This window comes from Corella eumyota, chromosome 6 (genome assembly GCF_963082875.1).
Source record: "Corella eumyota chromosome 6, kaCorEumy4.1, whole genome shotgun sequence".
NCBI classification, from domain to species: domain Eukaryota; kingdom Metazoa; phylum Chordata; class Ascidiacea; order Phlebobranchia; family Corellidae; genus Corella; species Corella eumyota.
The window spans coordinates 4553032-4571922 of NC_137495.1; the positions used below are offsets into that span (position 1 = coordinate 4553032).

General features: G+C 28.5%; 2 protein-coding genes across 2 annotated transcripts; both read left to right on the plus strand.

The window, feature by feature from the left end:
* Positions 1–193: 193 nt before the first annotated feature.
* On the plus strand, positions 194–6031 carry LOC145755013 (ankyrin repeat and SAM domain-containing protein 3-like). Its single transcript, XM_082571207.1, has 14 exons — positions 194–454; positions 664–769; positions 974–1172; positions 1965–2086; positions 2367–2448; positions 2636–2774; positions 2850–2999; positions 3206–3270; positions 3415–3539; positions 3653–3797; positions 4068–4240; positions 4621–4690; positions 4854–4915; positions 5050–6031. The coding sequence occupies exons 1-14, from the start codon at positions 379–381 to the stop codon at positions 5132–5134; spliced, it is 1599 nt and encodes a 532-aa protein (XP_082427333.1). The 5' UTR covers positions 194–378; the 3' UTR covers positions 5135–6031.
* Positions 6032–6511: 480 nt separating this feature from the next.
* Positions 6512–18578, plus strand: LOC145755603 (tyrosine-protein phosphatase non-receptor type 14-like). Its single transcript, XM_082571841.1, has 26 exons — positions 6512–6924; positions 7049–7156; positions 7455–7624; positions 8119–8216; positions 8443–8513; positions 8687–8757; positions 9295–9382; positions 9578–9757; positions 9955–10037; positions 10577–10649; positions 10782–10845; positions 11315–11429; positions 11666–11764; positions 13451–13635; positions 13802–14082; positions 14180–14398; positions 15306–15644; positions 15861–15975; positions 16169–16399; positions 16470–16509; positions 16593–16743; positions 16829–17035; positions 17158–17286; positions 17509–17758; positions 17828–17970; positions 18042–18578. The coding sequence occupies exons 1-26, from the start codon at positions 6859–6861 to the stop codon at positions 18168–18170; spliced, it is 3705 nt and encodes a 1234-aa protein (XP_082427967.1). The 5' UTR covers positions 6512–6858; the 3' UTR covers positions 18171–18578.
* Positions 18579–18891: the final 313 nt, after the last annotated feature.

The following is an 18891-nucleotide window of genomic DNA, read 5'->3' on the forward strand; positions in this document are numbered from 1 at the left end:
AAATTTTTGTTAAAAAATCTGCAATAAAAGTGTCTACCTTTTTCTTTTTATTTTTGCGAGTTGCCCTTCTCAATTAAACTTTTGTTTTGCATTAATTTTATCAAAACTTCTGCACATACAGGCATAGCTATAGTTTTGCATTACATTTAATATCGTTTAAAATAACTATAAAAAACTTTTTATGTTTAGCTTGGGTCGTGTGATTTAAAGAATTAGGGTAAAATGAAAAGTTAAAAAACTTACAACAAAAAGTTTTTCAATTTTTAAAAACTTTCTAATAACATCATTATTCTGTATCTGGACGATTGGAAAAATCAAATTTCTTAGTTGCAATTGGCAAAATATCAAATCTAAAAGGAGTTCATTGTTTAATTAACAATGGGAGACTCATTTGAAGAATCTGGTATTTTTGATGAAAGTTTGTCAAAGTGGCAAGGTGTAAAACAAAACAAAGGTAAATAATCTGATAATTTATTGAATAGGGTATTTACTTAAAAACATACCAACTTAGGTGCATAAAATCTACAGCAAAAATCTATTTAGCTATCTTCTAATCTTTCAACTGTTAATAAAGTTCTAATTTTTTTTTTGATTTTATTTGTTTTATTATAAACATAATAAATAAATATATATACTAAATTAATTTTAAATTAAATTTTTTAGATGGAACGTTTTCATACGAAGATGAGGGATTTGATCCGATCCCATTTGACTTCTTTACCGCATCTTCTATTGGAGAAACCGAACTAGTTCAAGATCTTTTGGATAGGTGAAAATAATTTTTTTTATTTTGCTGTATTTGGTGATTGTTGCTTTCGTAAAATTTTATTGTTTATATTAATTAACATTTATTAGCCAAAAATTCAAGTTAAAATAAGGTCACTACTAAAATTTAAATCAAAATTAGAAGTTGTAAATTGAAACATTATTTAAGCTAAAGCTTATTAATCTTAACAATTTTTTTTAAATACAGAAAAGAAGTTAGGGCAAATGCATTAAACCAATGTGGTTGGTCAGCCCTTATGTATGCCTCATACATGGGGCATGCTCAAACTGTCCAGTTCTTACTTGATGCCGGTGCCGATTCTAACCAAAAATCTCCAAAGGGTTATACTTCACTTATTCTTGCCTCAATGTGTGGTAACGAACTTTGCATGCATGCTATATTACAGGTAAGTCTGTTAGTTGATGATATGTGGTATGTTTTGCAAGTATGCCTAAATATTATTAACTTATTCAAGATTTAAATTGTGATTACGTTATGTTAAAATACAGTTATTAAAGTAATTGTGTAATTAAACAGAGTATTTTGTAAACTTTATTTTAATATAAGATCTAGAGTAAACAAAGCTATCAAATAGTGGTCTATGATATCCCAAATTTTGAAATGTCAATATTGGCTGGCTTGTAAAACCGCTTTAGCATACTTCGCTAGTAGGCTTGATTGTGGTAGTCATTGTGGTTTTTCAAGGACAGAATTAATTTTGAAAGGTCATAATATGTGGTCTGGTAACCTAGTTTTATAATAGCTCAAGGTTAATAAAGGACATATCTCATGTGATGTTTAAAGGGATTAGTTATTTTCTCCTGTGTTTTTTGTTATAAAATATGAAGTAATGGTGTTGACTCTATAGTCTGACTAAACAAAATCCTGTAAGATCAAAGATAAGGAATTTCTCCTGCCATTAGCTACTACATTTAAATACTGAATCGAATCAAAACAGTGTTCTAAAACAATGTGGCCCTTATTTGTTTTTTTTAATTTGATCTACAGTTACTTTTTATTACAAATTTTGCCCAATAAACAATCATCTTAAAAAAATATTTTTTTCAAATTCAAAAGTAAAACGTAACGAAAAGAACACTTAACTAACATCTTAAAAATAACTTTAAATCATAAAAAAGGAATAAAAAACCCATAAAACCTCTAAAAAACTAAACAATCTTAAACTTTGACCCTACAGAAAGGAGCAGATATAGATGCTATAGATGAAAGGGGTTGGAATGCCCTTCTACATACAGCTAGTGCCGGTCATTATCAATCCACTGAATTTTTAATTAAATGTGGTGCCAATTGTGAGATTGTGTAAGTTGATTTTGATTGACAGAAATGTTTACGTGTTTAAGGTTCAGTAGTTTTTACGTAACAACTACTTTTGTTTACCGATTTAAAGCAAAATTTGCAATAATGTTTTAAGTATATTTCCTTATGGAATATTTTATATTGGTTAAATTTTTAATAACTAGTTTAAATATTTGTGAAGTAATACTTGGAAAATTAATTGTTGTCGCTATATTTTATTATATTTCAGTTGACTGCAACTCAAAAATTTTATTAAAAAACAATTTTTTATTAAATATTTTAGAGAACCATCCCAAGGTCTAACCCCATTAATGGAGGCTGCTGCCTCTGGTCATGAACCTATTGTTGATCTTTTACTCCAAAAGGTTCGCAACTTTATTAATCATGTCTGATACCAGTTGATGTGTGTAACAATGCAACACAAAAATTAGTTTATTGGTACTCTAAATTCATCATTATTATGGATTTAAGGAATTTTTCTATTTTGGGTTGTAAAGTTATTTTTTAAATTAAGTTTTTTGTAAATTACACGGTCTATAAACTGTTTTAAAGGGAGTGGATGTGATGAAACAAGATTTCAATGGAGAAAATGCCTTGTCACTTGCCAAAGCTTACCATCACAACAGCATTGCCGATGCCATTGAAAAATATCATGCTTCACGCCAGTTGGCCGCTCTCAATTTAGGAAAAGGTTTCTGTTTATATTACAAAGAAAGATTAACAATGTTTCATTTCATAATTTTAAAAAAAATTTAATTTATTTTAGGGTCAAACCAGCGTAATTACAGCTCCAACAACAACGGCCAAGCCCCAAATAAATCAGGGCCAAGTATTCATGCAGGACCCAAAGCTTTTGCACAAATGACCGGGATCGGCTCAGATGGAAAACCTCACCCTCATGCTAACATTCCTATTTGTAAGTTCAAAGTTTATGATATAAAATTTGATTATGAATTTGTGACATAAAAAAAATTATTTAGTTTTATTTGCGTTAAACTATAATAAAGCAGGTTTTACTATGTATGTCTTTCAATTTATTTATTTTTTTACTCAATATTTTTTTTTGTACCATATTTTTGTGTTATTTTTCATTCTAATTTTGCATGTGTTGCATGTTTTTAGTTATGCAAAGCAACCCTTCACTTCAACCTGAAACAAACAGACATCCTAAATGGGAAGGTCCCAAAGTACGGTCTATTAAAAGTTATTTCTTATGTCATTTTTAATAGCACGGTTTTGTTCAAATTTTTTATACCCAAAAGTTTAAAAAGTGTAGCAAATTAAATATTTTGATACTAATCTTTCCTGTAAAATACATTTGTTGTTTACAGGACCTTGCAGAAGTTTTAACCAGTATAGATTGTAAGAAATATTTATCCATATTCCATCAGCAAGAAATCGACTTACACATTTTTCTAACCTTAACTGAATTGGACCTAAAAGAAATAGGAATTTCGTAAGTTTGTCTAAAGTTAAACAAATATTATACCAATAAATACCAAAAATTAAAAAGCAAAGTATTTCAAAATTATATATACATTATTTTTTTTTTTTAAATTACAAATTTAGATTGTTTGGGCCTCGAAGGAAAATGGTGTCTGCAATAGAAAGACTTGTAAATGAAATACAAACGAACATTGCAGACAGAACTGAGCATGTTTATTCAGATATTGTTCACGCCAAACTTCACAAAGTAAAATCAAAGTTAAAAGAGGTAAAAAAATGTATTTTAAATAAATCAATGCTGTATAACCAAAAGTTAATTGTAGTTTTTGTAAATTATTCTGTTTTTGTGGTAAATATACATAATATTGAAATTTAATTTATTGTTAATAAGTTATTGTTAAGGACTTTTCAACTCAGTTTATGTATGCATTTGTTTTAAATTTCTACTAGTTGTTTAATATATAATGGAGTATGTTTAACACCTTGGTATATTGGGTATTCAACTATTTCTTTAATTGTAAAACCTTAACAATTCCAGTCTGAAGACGAGAAAGAGATGATTAAAGCACAAGTGGCAAAGGAGAGAGAGTTAAGGACGGTCACAGAAAGTGTTTTGATGGAGCACAAGGACATGTGGTTGTCTTTGGGAAGGTTGTCAGAAAAGTGGGTCGCATCACAACACAGATTAGCACAAACCACAGAACAAGCAAGGTAAAAAAAATTTGTTTCCTTTTGTCTCTAAATTAATTTTTTGTTTCAAATTTTAAAAATTGTCAAATACATTTTTAATCTAAAATTATTTGACTTAAAACACATTTTATTTATCGTTTTTTTTTAAAATTTTATTGCTTTGTATAAATCATTAGTAAATTAGTAAATGCATATCATTTAGTTTAAATAAATTTCATTTAGGGTAGTTTTTAAATGAATAGTGTCATGTATCTGTAATTTAAGTTTATTTGTGTTTAAGTCATTTAAATTTAGAGAAACGTTATCCTAACCTTATACAAAAGCTTTAATGTGATATTGTTAACTATCAACTGCCAAATCTAAACAAAATATCTGACATTTTTTTAATTGTTCATGTTTAGAATACACACATTTTCTCAATTATCTGACAAAGCACATTCTTCCATTCGTAACTCAAATAACTCAAGAAATGTAAGTATTGAATGGCAATTAAGAATAAACTTTTTTGTTGGCAAATTAAAGACTTTCGTTAACAAATTAAAGACTTTCAAAATAAAAAAAATGCTTGTTTACCGAGTAGTACATAGAACTAACCACCAATTATGTTTGATTGTTTATTATTTAATTTGTTTAGGAAAAAGCTGAAAGAATTACAAAGTCCTTTCAAGACATGGACACCTTATTACACCATCAAAGGTTGGTTTAAAAATAGTTTGTAATTTAAATTTCTTTATTTATGATATGAAAAGACCGTATACATACCCTTAAATTAACACTATTTTTTCGATTTAATTATTAAATCACTAAGTAAAACTATTGTATATATGCAGAGACTACTTACTGAAGATGCAGAATTTGTTACAACGTGTAGCTTCATCTCCTGTTCATAGTGGAAACAAAAAAACATCAAACTAAACAAAAACTTTTTAAAAATATGGTAAAGAGGAGATTATAACATTATTCCTGAAATCTTAAAATAATTCTTAATATAGAGATAACATACAAATAATAGCTAAATATTTTGACAAAATTATTTTTTTAATGTTGTAAGCCTATTCTATTTAAATTTATTGTTTTAGATAGCAATAAATTGTAGTAAAAATTATCTTGCTTCAAACTTTTGTTTTTATTTCACAATTTTTGGCATTATGTAACGACGTGCCCGACTATTTTCCTATTTACCTGTTATCAGTCTTTTACTGCATTTTCCAAATGTTGCCAAATTCTTTTCTAGATTGCTGCAGTTTTATTTTTTTGTTCTTAAGTTCTTTAATGTTTTTTTGATTCCAAATTATTGCAAATGTGTTTTTGTTTTATTTTGTTACTGTCAACAAATTTCTTTAATTTTTTTTATGACCTATTCGAATTTTACTAGAATAATTTAGGTTAACTTGTTCGAAGAATTTAAAAAAATATATTGTATTTTAAAATTTAAATAGTCGTTCTTTTTACTGCCATTGGTACAGGCATTACTGATAAGTTTACTATTATTTATAGTCTTACACTTATTTTTGTGTGTAGAAATTCTGTTATTTCACAAGTTTTATATTAATGTATCTGTTACATGTTATACAATGCATTATTTATGCTATTTCTAAACCAGAATATGCCTTTGGTTTGGTAAGGTGTCTTTGTATATTTTGAATTATGATTTGTACCGCACGTTTCTTTTAGGTCATAAATACTTTTTACTTTTTAGTGCCTTTTTGAAACGTCACTGTTACTTATACAGTGATCATTTTTATTGCCACTGTTGTTGATTTACTTCCATTACTTTACCTAAACGCGTTTGGTTATCATTGAAATTTTTAACACTAAATGTTTTTTTAATATGCATTTAAAAATAGGAAGTACTAGATGCACCAATTAGGAAGTACTAGTCAAATTAGCGGAAAAGATTAAGTTGGTATTAGTTAAGAAGAGTTTGATTTGAGTTACAAATTAGTATTTAAAAGTTACTGATATTAGTAAAATTTTAAAAGGTTGCAAAACTAATGCAAAAAAATTTGAAATTCTAAAAACCTATCACAGCAGATAAGTAAATATTTGATAAAAAAATATGCAGCAAATATTTTAAGCTGATTGCATATTATTTATGTTTACTAAAAAATTATAAACAAATTTTTAAAATCTAAAAATGAAGAGACCAAGTCATAACTCTAGCGCAACTATCGTTGGCTTCGTATATCGGTCACCACTTTTATTTTTTGTTGTTCGCTCTTTCTCTTTCATTCTCCTGTCACTTAGGAATTTCTAAAAAAATGTTACGGAGGAGTAAAGAGGTATGGAATGTTAAGGCCAGGTTATGTGTTATCATTAGTTTGTCATGGCCTATCATGAGGTCTTGTTTTGTTCGTCAGTGAACCTGATACTTAACAAGATTTTGATTTGAGATTGACTGACTTGGGTTTTGGTGTTCCTAAAATTTGTTGTTTTAATATTAAGCCGCAATTAAAATCATATCTTTTGGAACTATTAAGACTGTAAGATAGCACGCTATATATTTTAGATTTTCAGCTTTTGTAGCATGTCAATTTGTTGATAACGTTTTTATGGATTATAAATAAGCAAGTGGACCGATCAGGATTTCAGAATAAAAGTATTTTAAAGGATTATTACAGGAAAACTAGATTACAAACATGCCTTTTGGAATAAAATTAAAACGAACTGGAAGATATATTTTGTCCCACAAGAATTCATTTTTGGTAAATACAAGTTAACTTAATGTAGTTTAAAAATCTGACATTAATTAAAAAATTTATTTAAAGATTGTGTCAGCTTTGCAAATTGCAACCAGGCTTAGCTATTTTAATACATTTTCCTCTACAGATTCAAGTTCAATTGCTTGACAATACAGCAATAGAATGTACATTAACTGTTGAAAATACTGGGACAGATTGTCTTAATACTGTTGCACAAAGACTGGAACTTAGAGAGGTAATTTGAATTTAATTTATGGCCAATAAACTTGTTGTGGTATTGCTAATTTAAAAAGCCTTTACTAAATTAAGTTTTGAGGTTAGTAAACCTTTAATGGCACTTTAAAAATTAAGTTTTTTTAGTTCAAAAACGCATGTTTAAAAACTATAAATTAATTCAGGATTTTATTGTAATAAAATTTATTATTAAATAAAGATAGAAACATAAATAGAACTGCCTTTTAATGGATACATTTATTTAATGCTAAATGGCATATAATATCCCTTTTTATTTATTTTGTAACACAATTTTGCAGACCAAATATTTTGGATTAAATTATTTGAGCAAGCAGAGACAATTAAGATGGGTGGAGCTCGATAAACCTTTAAAAAAACAAGTCGACAAAAATGCCCTTGATCCAATCCTCTACTTTGGTGTAATGTACTACATTGCCAACATTGAGATTTTACACCAAGAAATAACCAGGTATGGTAAATAGTGCTAGTTTATATATAAAGAATGCATGTTTAAAAAAATGCTATTTTTTATGTATATATTTCAAAACCTGATAAAAGTGACTTGTTATATATAAAGATTATTTTAACTGTGCAAGTACTTTAGCAAACATTGCAACACATGGGTTTTAATGAGGTTATTTTGTGTTGTGAGGGGTTTTCTAACCACTGAGTCAATATTTTGTTTGTTTGATATAAAATTTCGCCCACGACAATTACAATAATTTAAGGAAGTAGGCGTGGATGTAAAAGTACCTTTGCCCTGTTCCTGTTTGCTTTGTATCTTCAAAATTAATCTTGCTGTTAAAATAAATCACTTTAAAATGTAAAGATGTTAAAAATAGTAAAAAGTTCCCAAAAATTATAAAAAATTTTAAACCAAATATAACCAAACATTTAAACAACCATGCTTTTCTTTTTAATAATATTTCCTTTTTCGCTTTATTATTTTTTGTTTGTATACAGATATTTGTTTTACTTGCAACTTAAAAACAATGTGATTGAAGGAATTCTACCTTGTGCCAAAGAAAATGCAGTTGAACTTGCAAGCTATATGCTTCAAGGTAAGACCAACTTTTTTATATGACAAAAAAATATTTTTTGAATAGAGTTTGGTGTTTACATATTCTGAATTATCCAACTTTGTAAAATTGTATTGTTTTGGTATACATATTTATCACTTTCAATAAAATAAAATTTTATAATTATGTGTTACTACTAATGATATGGTTATTATTTTTAATTTGCTGTTAGAAGTTTTAAACTATCTTAGAACTTTTTTTTTAACAGCTGAGTTTGGTGACCATGATCCAGATACCCATGTTGTCGAATATTTTCGTGATTACATCCTTTTTTCTCAGGTAAATTGTGATCAGGTTATTATAATACAATCAACAAACCCGACCTTGTGTTAATAATTAAATACATAAATTCTTTAAATACCAATTACAACCTTAGGATTAGTTGTCTTATAAGGCCTTTTTTGTAAATGTTTTTACTTTTTTAAAACAAATTATAATTTTTTTTGACAAAGGCTTTAACACCTGATGAAGAAACATTGGATAATTTAACACAACAAACTTTAGAACAACATAAACGTCACAGGTATTTGTTAAGTTTTGTCCATCTTTTGAACAGTTTAACCTAATAAAATTAACATTTATATAAAAGATTGAATTTTTTTGCCTGGTTGCATTTTTTGGAATATTATTGTTTTTTTTTTATATTTTGTTAATATTTTTTAAAGTGTATGTAACATTGCTACTTCGCCCTTCACTTGAAAAATATTTGTTTTGTATTTTAAACTACTGGTACTTTAAATTGTTTGCATACTTGACATTTTGCTCATTATTACATACTCACCACATTTCAATAGAATATTTTTCTATAAGAGTCAGCTAACCAAAGATTTATGTAATTGTGTACTTTTTTAGGTTTTATTAGTCACTGGTATTCCTTGTTAAAATATCTATATATATATATTTACTTGACTATTTAAATAAGTGATATTACTATGACATTGGATAATTGGGCTTGGCAAAATATTTACGTAACTAATGTTTTCAGCTTTTATTTAAATTACACTTACATACAAGAATGTTATTGAATTTTAATTTTTAATATTTTTGTTTTAATTTTAAGGGGCTTAAGTGCTGCAGATTCAGAGTATAATTATATCTTGAAAGTAATTCATTTGGATGGCTTTAGTGAAGAGGTTTACCCTGCTAAAGTAAGTAGAAATTATTCAGTACTTAATAATTTAAATTATTAAAATAAAATTAAAATGTATAACAGTCAACTAGTTTAAGACCTGTTTTTACTTTAGAGCTTAAATGCATTTTCTTAAGATACTTTAACTTAGTAAAAGTAGCATGTTTTAATTTAAAAAAAAAATATGTTTTTTAACTATTTTGCTACTTTTCAGAATGCATATGGCCAAGATGTTGAAATAGGGAGTTCATTTGCAGGGGTGGTGGTCAAGGGGTCAAATGGGTCACTCTGTCATGAGTGGGTCGTCGTAGGGCACATTTCTACCTCAAAAAATACGATGAGTATTGAGATTAGACACGAAGATTCAACCATAAGTAACAAGATGTATTATCTGGTAGGTTTTTATTTCAAAGTTATGGCAAAATAATAATTATAATTTGTATTTAAACAGAGAGTAGATCTTATAAAATAACAGTACATTTGTGGTTTTAAGCACCTACCACTGCCCAAGCACTTGTTTAGTTGTTTTGATAATACATATTATTAGTTATCACAAAATTTTTACTTTAAGCTTTTTTAATATTTTTGTAGGAAGACACAGATTTGGCAAAATTTATTTGTCGAATTTTGGAATTACGAAGGAAATTTTATCTTCAAAATAAAGACATGGGAAGGTGAGAAATAGAGTATTAACAATTGTCTATTGATTTTGAATAGGCTATCAAGGTGATAGTTAAATAGACTAATTTGTGGTAGTCTAATTGATATAATAATTTAATAATTGAATACTGCAGTAATTTATTTGTAAAAAAGGTGCTAGATACCAAAGAATTAAGATAAGTTAGTTGTAATAATAATAATATCAGTTTACGAAAAAGAAAATATATTTTATTTTTAATATTAATTGTCAAAATTATTTAATTTTTTTAAAGGTGTTTTTATAACTACCAGGTTAGAACAGTTTAAATTTATAATTTTATGTTTTATGAATGCTGTTTTTTATTTTTATGTAAATGCATTATTTTTCACTTTATTTTAAATTTTGTTTTTAAATTGCATGTTACAATAAGATTCAATTTAACTTTTCGAGTTTAAATTCTGTTAAATGTTTATCCAACAATGAAAAACAAGCAAATAACACTTTTAACAGCAGAACCACAATATTAATAACTCCTACTTGGTGATATTAAATTTTGTTTGTTTCGTTTGCCAGGAAAATATCTTTAGAAAATTTAAACACCTCAGTAATTCAACGCCATCCTACTATAAGAAGGCACCATGAATTGGCAAGTTACAAATATTCAATTGGCTTCAGGCTAATTTTATAATTTTTAAAGAAACTATGGCACAGCCAGTGATTAAAATCACCTGGTCTTTAATTTTTGTTTTTTTTATTTTCAATTTTTTTTTTGATTTAGAATACGAGTGAATTAAGTGATCAAGCTGTCGTCTCCCTTCAAGCTGAATATATTTCGTCACAAGGTGATAACATTTCTGTTTGTTGATATTAACCTTTAAAAAAATTGAGATTATTTGATAAAAATTCCCTACTCCCTTAAATAGAAATTGTTTATGTAATCATAAAACCATTATAAACAAACAGCTTGACACATTTTAAATAATGTGTATTAGACTTTACATATCTTTAAAAAAATAATGTGTCATTCACTAATTGCTATGCATTTAAAAATAATAAAGACAAAAATGGATTTTATGTAAATTTTGACTTTGATTTTTTTTAAATGAATTTAAATTTATAAAATATTTAATATATTTAAAATTGGTAAACAGTTTTTAATTAATTAACTGCTGTAGTCATAAAATTAAAAAGCTTTTAATTGTGAAATCTATTTCTTAATACCTTAAAGAATTCAAAAATTTTTAATCTTGTTTTGTAATTAGCGCATAATTTTTGCTATTTTTAATTTTTTAATTCTCGATATCTTTACAGAAAATCTACACGATAGTTTTAATGGAAACAAGATTCAATATTCTTCTCAGAACAGTTTAGATCATGTTTACATCTCACAAAACAGCCTCAACCAGCCACCTGTTCAAGATATGGGGTAAGATTAAATTTAAACCTGAAATATTTTGTTTTTGTAAACAAATTTGTACTGAAGATAAATATTTTTAATGTTACGATAAATTCCGGTCAAATATAAAGGTTAAATTGTAAATATTTACTTTAAATTGGGTTATTATTAATAAAAATAAAAATTATTTTCTCATTTTTTATTTAAGTTAATTTATGCGTTTTTGAAAATAACTTAAACTGAGCATTTTTTTAAATATTATTTAGTTACACAAATGGATACGGGGTTGGCGGAAGCATGTATAGCTCCCCTAGTGTCAACTCCCTTGCTCATTCTCAGATGACACGACCCTCCCCTGCCACAAGGTAAAATTTAATAATTTTACAAACCAAAAGTTTGTAACTTAAAAATAGGCTAATTTACAATAAAGGTTAAGTAACCTTATGGCATGTTTATTTCTTTAAAAAAAGGCTGTTTTTTTATTATATTTTTTTTTTAAATTAGTTAATCTTTGTTTAAGTTTATGTGTTACAGTTTAAAAATCTTGATTTTTTGATTTTTGATTTGTTTAAGCATAAGTTTTGATCTGTATAAGCTAGGTTAAGTTTTATGCTACCATCTGACAAAAGTTAATCTCTTGGTTTTAAGCAAATAAATCATGGTTGGCAGGCTGACATTACTTTTAATAATGTAGTGATCAAGGACTTGCAACTTATTTCAAAAAAAATTTTTTTTTTTTAATTTTTTTATTTAAAAAAATTTACTTGCAAAAGACTTTGAGATTTTATGGCAGTTAAATTTTATTTTATGTTCAGCAATAAACATATAAAACGTGTTAACCAAATTTTTGTGGTATGAAGAAGGCTTGTTTGAATAGATTTTCTTATTTTATTACCAGTTTTTTTAAACTGGTTCTATGTAAGTGGTCGCCTTACAAAAATTTTAAACTAATATTAATATTTAATATTTTTTCGATAGTTTTGAAAACTAAAATATTTTATGTAGTATATATGTAATTATAAAAATGCATTTAATTGTAATGTTATATAAAATTTGGTAAAAGAAATTTAAAACCTAATTCAGTAAAATTGTGAATCAGAGTTTAACAAATTCCAAATTTGACATGGTTTTTAGTATTGTGTGGTATGACATTTCATTAAATAAATAGTATGATAACCTACATGACCTTAAAGAATCTCATTTTATACCTAGGCCTTTTGCAATATTTAATATGCCAATTCATCATTTTAATTTTTATTAAAATTTTCAGAATTTTTTATCATAAAAAACTGGTAGTTCTTTTATTAAAAAAACTAGATCAATTTATTACAAAAATTATTATCTATTCAATTTGCAAAAAAACCTAAGTTGTAAATAATCTGTGTTACTGTTATAACATCCCATTGGGATTGAACATATAATCTCATGAGGATATTAGAGATTTTAAATGGTATACAACTCTGGGTGGTATTTATATCAAGTTTGAATAGTGATAATGATATATTGGGTAGAAATAAATACCACACAAAAAGGCAATTTGTTAAATAAATGGCATTTAGAGGTAATAAAAAAATTATTTAAAAGATCGCTTGTATTATTAGCTGCTGCTCTGTTGCTAGTTTTAAATTAAAAAAAAATTTAATTAAAAAATGATGAATTTATTTTTTTCCATTCAAATGTTGTTGGTAAATTTATTTTTTGGATTAATTTTAATCCTCCCTAGCACCCAATAATATTTATCAGTGTAACATATCTGCTACAACATTTAGAATACAAGTAATGTGGTTATTGGTTTGATGTCATACTTACAAACCATGTAGGAAGTGGAAATTGAAAATATAAACACCCCAACACTTTAAAGCGTAACCGTGTTTTGTAAATAAATGAAGTTTGATGTATGTTTGTGTACAACTTCCATACACCTTTAGTTTGTTTATTTTGTCATTAACTAGTTTTGCTTTAGATAAAAAAAAGGAAACTGTTTTTGTCACTAAAAAAATAATAAAATTTTGCTGTTTGATTTTTTTATAATTTATTTAAATTTTTTTTAGCAACCTCAGCATAAATAGTTCTGACCGTAGAGGGGTGATGGGGATTTCCCCAGCTGGGGTACCAATCTATCGACCTTCCCCTGACTACGACCAGGCCCTGAGACAGCGAAGAAGGTTTAGTAGTTATCTTGAGAATAGCAACTCGGCAATTCATGGAAATCAAGCCAACCAACATCATATTACCTGTAAGTATTCAGTTTTCTGATATTTTTTTGCTTCTCAAAGGGATTTACTTCTTTAGCTGTGTTCTCTTTATACAGATAAGATGTGTGGCCCCTTTTATGTTAGTTACACAGTTTATAAAGTTATTTTAAAATTCCAAAATTGATAAAATTGTTTTTTTCTTATCAGCTGTTAACGAAACCAAACCCCGCCCACATTCCATGATCTACTCTCAACAAGAACTTAACCAAGCCTCCCACATGTCTTATCACGCCGTCCAACACCCCCAACTTTATTACCGGAGGTCCCAGCCCCCCATGGACAGCTCGGCCATGCACAACCCCTGGGATGCCTCCCATGAGTCTCTATCGCCCCCGACTGGATCTCAGTTGCAGATGTACCCTGGGGTTGCAGGCTTTAATGACGAATTTACTGGAAGCAGCCCCGAATTGGCAAACCCCATGTTTCCAGTGAGTTTTTAAAATTTCTACCATTTTTATCGTCTTTTTGATATTTCTTTGTGATATTTTTTCTGGTGATTTTTTAAAATTAAATCTATTTTTTTAGAGCAAACATTTATTTGTTTCTGAAGTGCAACTTCACAAAGCGAACCCCCCACCTCCTTACATAAATGCTGGAAGCACCAGTACCCCCGATTTATCCCGCAACCATGTATCGGCAAGTAGTCCCAACCTCCACATGGGTCAGACCCCTATACATCACCCCCTTCACCCATTACCACATGTAGAAGGGTATACAGAAAAAAAACATAATCGATATAACCAGGTAAGAAATTAATAAACATTTTCATCAAATTTTTATTTTTAATTATTTTTTTATTTTTGTAAACACATTTTTACATGCAAGTCAGGCTTAAATATAGTTAAGGTAAGTAAGTACAGGTGCTTGTTTTTAAAAGTTTTTGTACATGTTTGTTATCACGTTAACTTTAACGACAATATCTACATATGAAATGTGATAAACAGGTGTGTGGTATTGTCGACCCAGGTACTCGTTAATCATCTTTATTGGTTTCAAGATTTTAATTACATGTTTGAAAAGGAAAAAAAATGAGGTCACCTTTTAAAAAGTTAAAAAAATGTAGACAATTGCTTGGCTTATGATAATAATTAAAAAAAAAAAAATTTTAATTAAATTTAAATTCCGTTAGTAAAATTTGAGGTAAATTAAAATGTGGTTATAATGTACATCACCTCCCTGTACACACTAACATTATCATGCGGTCGGTATTTACTTAAGAGTCCCACACACTACCTCACTCAGTTCACATTCCAACCTACATAATAACAGGGAAAAAGTTATTTGAGTAATGAAATAATTTGTTGATTGAGTAAACAGCGAGGTTATATATGAGATTGATTATTAAACCGCCCAGATGACTGATTTTTATTGCAGTTCAAAGTTTCCTTTTGGCAAATTTCCAGCATTCCAAGTTTTTTAATCGATGTCAAAAGTTGTGGAGTGGTGTAATATTGTTGAAGTTGTTTTTCCTGTCTAGTATAGGTCATTGAACTGTGCTAACTCCTTTTTGTCATGTGACTCAGCATTTTTCTAAAATTAAAGCGACCTATTTTTACGTTCCCAATAATATTTTGTTAGATGGTGCTTAGTTATCAACATAATTTTTCTTTATTGTATTAATGTGTGTTTAATATGGTTTATTTTAACATAGGTACAAGCTTACTTACAACAAGTTAATCTTAATGGTCAACAACAACAACATGAAACATCACACATTCATCAACAACAGCCAAAGCAAACTCCCAACAATTACCTCGAGCCACACGGGGGTAGCAGAGAGCACCTAATGCTCAATCATGCAGAGCATCAGTTTGACCCCCATGTGGCTGGCTTACAAGAAAGTGATTTGCGACAGCAGCGTTACAACGAACAACAGAAGCAACAGAAACATTATAATGAACATCAGTTGCAATACAACGATCACAGACAACCACTTAACGACCATCAACAATCTTATAATAACCAACATCAGAAATTTCACTCAGAAAATGTAAGAAAAATATACGCTTGCAGAATTTGGTTTTAATAAAACATGTTTTGTTCAATATTAGTTTGATTATAGGTTCAAGTCATAATAATTTTTGTAAAAGGTTTTAAAATTTAGATTCACTTAGTTTTTCTGGGTTACTAAAATTAAGTTTTAAAAATTTGTTTCTCATAAGTTTGCGCTAAAAAATTTGAAATGAAAATTTAATTTTTGTTTTAGAATGTTCACTACCACAGCAAAGAACCCTCGAATGCAACGATGTTGGTGTACAGCAGCGATGAGGAAGATACTCCAACACAAGATTACCTTCTCTCACAACAAGTACAAGAAAACGGTAAATTATTGGTTTTAAACTTTATTTTCACAATGAATTCTTAAACCTGAAGTTGTATATATCTGAAATTTAGTTGTTAATTTCCTACCATTACTTGTGACTGTAATTTGTGTAGAACATAGTGTATTTAATTGGTGTTTTTACCAATTTTTAATCTTAAATTTTATTCAAATAATTACAAAATAATTTACAGCGTTAAGGCAGGCACAACGAGTCACACGAAGTTCCGAGTTTCTCTCTAAAGATAACAACCAGTCTTCTCAAATTACTATTCAGAACCTTGTTCAATCCCTACAACATCTTAACTCCCGACCCCCACCCCCCTCTTACCCCCAACCCAATGAGGATGACCCCCAAAGCGAGGAACCTGTAAGTAGGGGGGCCCCACCTCCTTACCACAATCAAACAGAGTTAGATAACAGCGGTAGGTTTTTAAATTAGTTTTAGTAAATTGTTTTAAATAATTTTTAAACTGTTTTTTCTTTAATTTTTAGAAGATTTGGAGACTGAACTAATCAATGAAGATGAAAACAGGTTAGTAAATCCAAGTTAAATGTTTTAAAAATTATTTAATTCTCAAATTAGATTTTTTTTTATTTTATGCATTTTTGTTTTAGCGAGTCATTCCAACATGCAAGAAGAAACACAATCCGAAAAATGGGTCCCATGAAACTTGCCTCCATGAGTGGGTTAACAAGCGGTGACAACATGGTTCCCAGCAACGGTACTGGGCCTCCTTCACCAGTCAAGGGGGAACCGGATGAAAGGGTAAATTTAAAAAAACATAAAATCGCGGTGCTAATTTTTTTGTTGTGTGCCCAGATCTATGAAAAACATTTAAAATTTTATCCAGGTTTTAAATTTGGAGGCAAAGGTCGAGGAAGGCCACCTCCTCTCGGAATATGACCAAATACCTCGAACCCGATCCGAAAACTGCGACCTCACATCTATGGGGTCACGAGATAGGGTGAAAGAGGTAGTACCATACTCGGACTGGAGAATTGAAATTACACAAACCAGTGAAAATCCACAAGGCTACATTAATGCTTCACTGTTATCTGTAAGTTTATAAAATTTTTAGATCTCTTAAGACTACATTTTTCATATCTTTGGTACTTAATTTTCCTCTCTACTTATATATGGATCTTCGTAAATTTTTAAATATGCAATTTAATTGTTTAGACCCAAATAGTAAACGAGCCATGGGAGTACATTGCCTGTCAGACTCCACTTGAAGGATATCAACATGATTTCTGGGACATGGTTTGGCTTAACAAAGTCACAATCATTGTCCTTTTAACTAAAGAAATTGTAAGTATATTAAAGTTCATGGTATTTCAACTGTAATAATTTAACTTTAATTATATTTTTTAAGATTTATTAAACATTTTTTTAAACTTAATTTAAATATAAAATAAGTAAGGTTTGTGGATTTTTTTTTGAATTGATTTTTAATTTGAGGTAGTTGGCCTCCAAGCTTTCGTTGCCAATTTTATAATTTGTTTTTTATAATTTCATTTAAACCCCTTTTAGGAACTGGGTAAATCACGTTGTGCACGTTACTGGCCAAACTCTGATGACAACCAAGACATTCCAACCACAACCTTTGGAGATTTTAAGGTTATGTGTCGATTTGAGAACACAGGAAGTCCTGGAGATTGCAGGATCACAAGAAATCTGGTCTTGGAGAGAAGAGGAAGTAGTGAGAAGAGGACTGTGTGGATGTTGCATTATCTTGGATGGCCTGAAACTGGAGTTCCGAAGGATACTGATAATTTTTCGAGTAGGAAAATTTTTTATAAAATTAAAAAAAAATTTAAATAGAAATTTTTCAAATTGTTTTTGTTTTTAGTGTTTACTGAAGAGTTGTTGTCTGTAAGAAGACTTACCAATGACAGCACAGGGCCAGTTTTAGTTCAGTGTGCTTCTGGTTCAGGCAGAACTGGGGTCTTAATTCTGGCAGAGTTAATGATTCAGTGTTTAGAGCGTAACGAGGTAATTTTGTCAAATATTTAAAACTTTTATTTAAGTTTTTAACTGCATATAAACATTTATTATATGTTTAGGAAATTACGGTGCCTGAAATGCTTGGACAGTTAAGACAACAACGTATTCATGTAGTCCAAACTTATTCACAATACAACTTCGTTTATAAACTCATCATTTCATTTTTAAGAAAATCAAGACTTATTTAGTAAAAATTATTTACCAATAGAAAAATTATTGTTTTATTTTTTATCTTAAAAATTTAATAAACTGTTTTTCTCATTTTTAAAATATTTTTGTATGGATTTTAACAAACTTTTTAATCTTTCTTTTTTTGTTAGAAATCTTGGGTTTTGTTACACAAAAAGCTATATATATAACTGTAAACTAATTTTAAAGTTTCACTTGTATATTTTAACCCTTTTTCTAGATTTCCCGAACAAAACTCAAAATTTATTTGTCGTCTTATTTTATCAAGTATTTAAAATTTCACGATGTTATATTATTATGTTTTCTCATTGTTGCCTTAACTTCGTTTCACTTTGTCTTGCCCCTTCGTTAAAGGTGCCAAGAAAACGCAGTGTGTGCCTCCCTTTTCGTGTAAAATGACCGTCCTCTTAAATATATTGCTGAAAAGATGTATGTTTTAGTCAGAATTCGGGTTTCTAAGAATTTTTAGATCAAATTTCATAAAAAAAAACGTAATTTATTGTTGTCTTATACAATAATTTATGTTACAAGGTCGCAAAGGGTTACGAAAATTGCATATTTCGATTAAACACATCTGAAATTGATTTCACCCTTGTTGAGGATAAGTAGTAACCTACATAAAGTAAATATTAGTTGGAAACCCTGTTGCTATACGGTTTCTATGAAAGACAAGTAGCATTTTTCCAATTTTTTTAAAGTTTCCTAGTATTTTGTTTTTGC

What these genes read in the sequence shown, in the direction of transcription:
- LOC145755013 (XM_082571207.1), top strand. Translation starts at nt 379, where the DNA reads ATGGGAGACTCATTTGAAGAATCTGGTATTTTTGATGAAAGTTTGTCA. An exon ending in TTGATCTTTTACTCCAAAAG is followed by an intron (nt 2,449 to 2,635) that starts GTTCGCAACTTT and finishes ACTGTTTTAAAG; the next exon opens with GGAGTGGATGTGATGAAACA. An exon ending in CTAAAAGAAATAGGAATTTC is followed by an intron (nt 3,540 to 3,652) that starts GTAAGTTTGTCT and finishes TTACAAATTTAG; the next exon opens with ATTGTTTGGGCCTCGAAGGA.
- LOC145755603 (XM_082571841.1), top strand. Translation starts at nt 6,859, where the DNA reads ATGCCTTTTGGAATAAAATTAAAACGAACTGGAAGATATATTTTGTCC. An exon ending in AAGAGGTTTACCCTGCTAAA is followed by an intron (nt 9,383 to 9,577) that starts GTAAGTAGAAAT and finishes GCTACTTTTCAG; the next exon opens with AATGCATATGGCCAAGATGT. An exon ending in CCACCTGTTCAAGATATGGG is followed by an intron (nt 11,430 to 11,665) that starts GTAAGATTAAAT and finishes AATATTATTTAG; the next exon opens with TTACACAAATGGATACGGGG.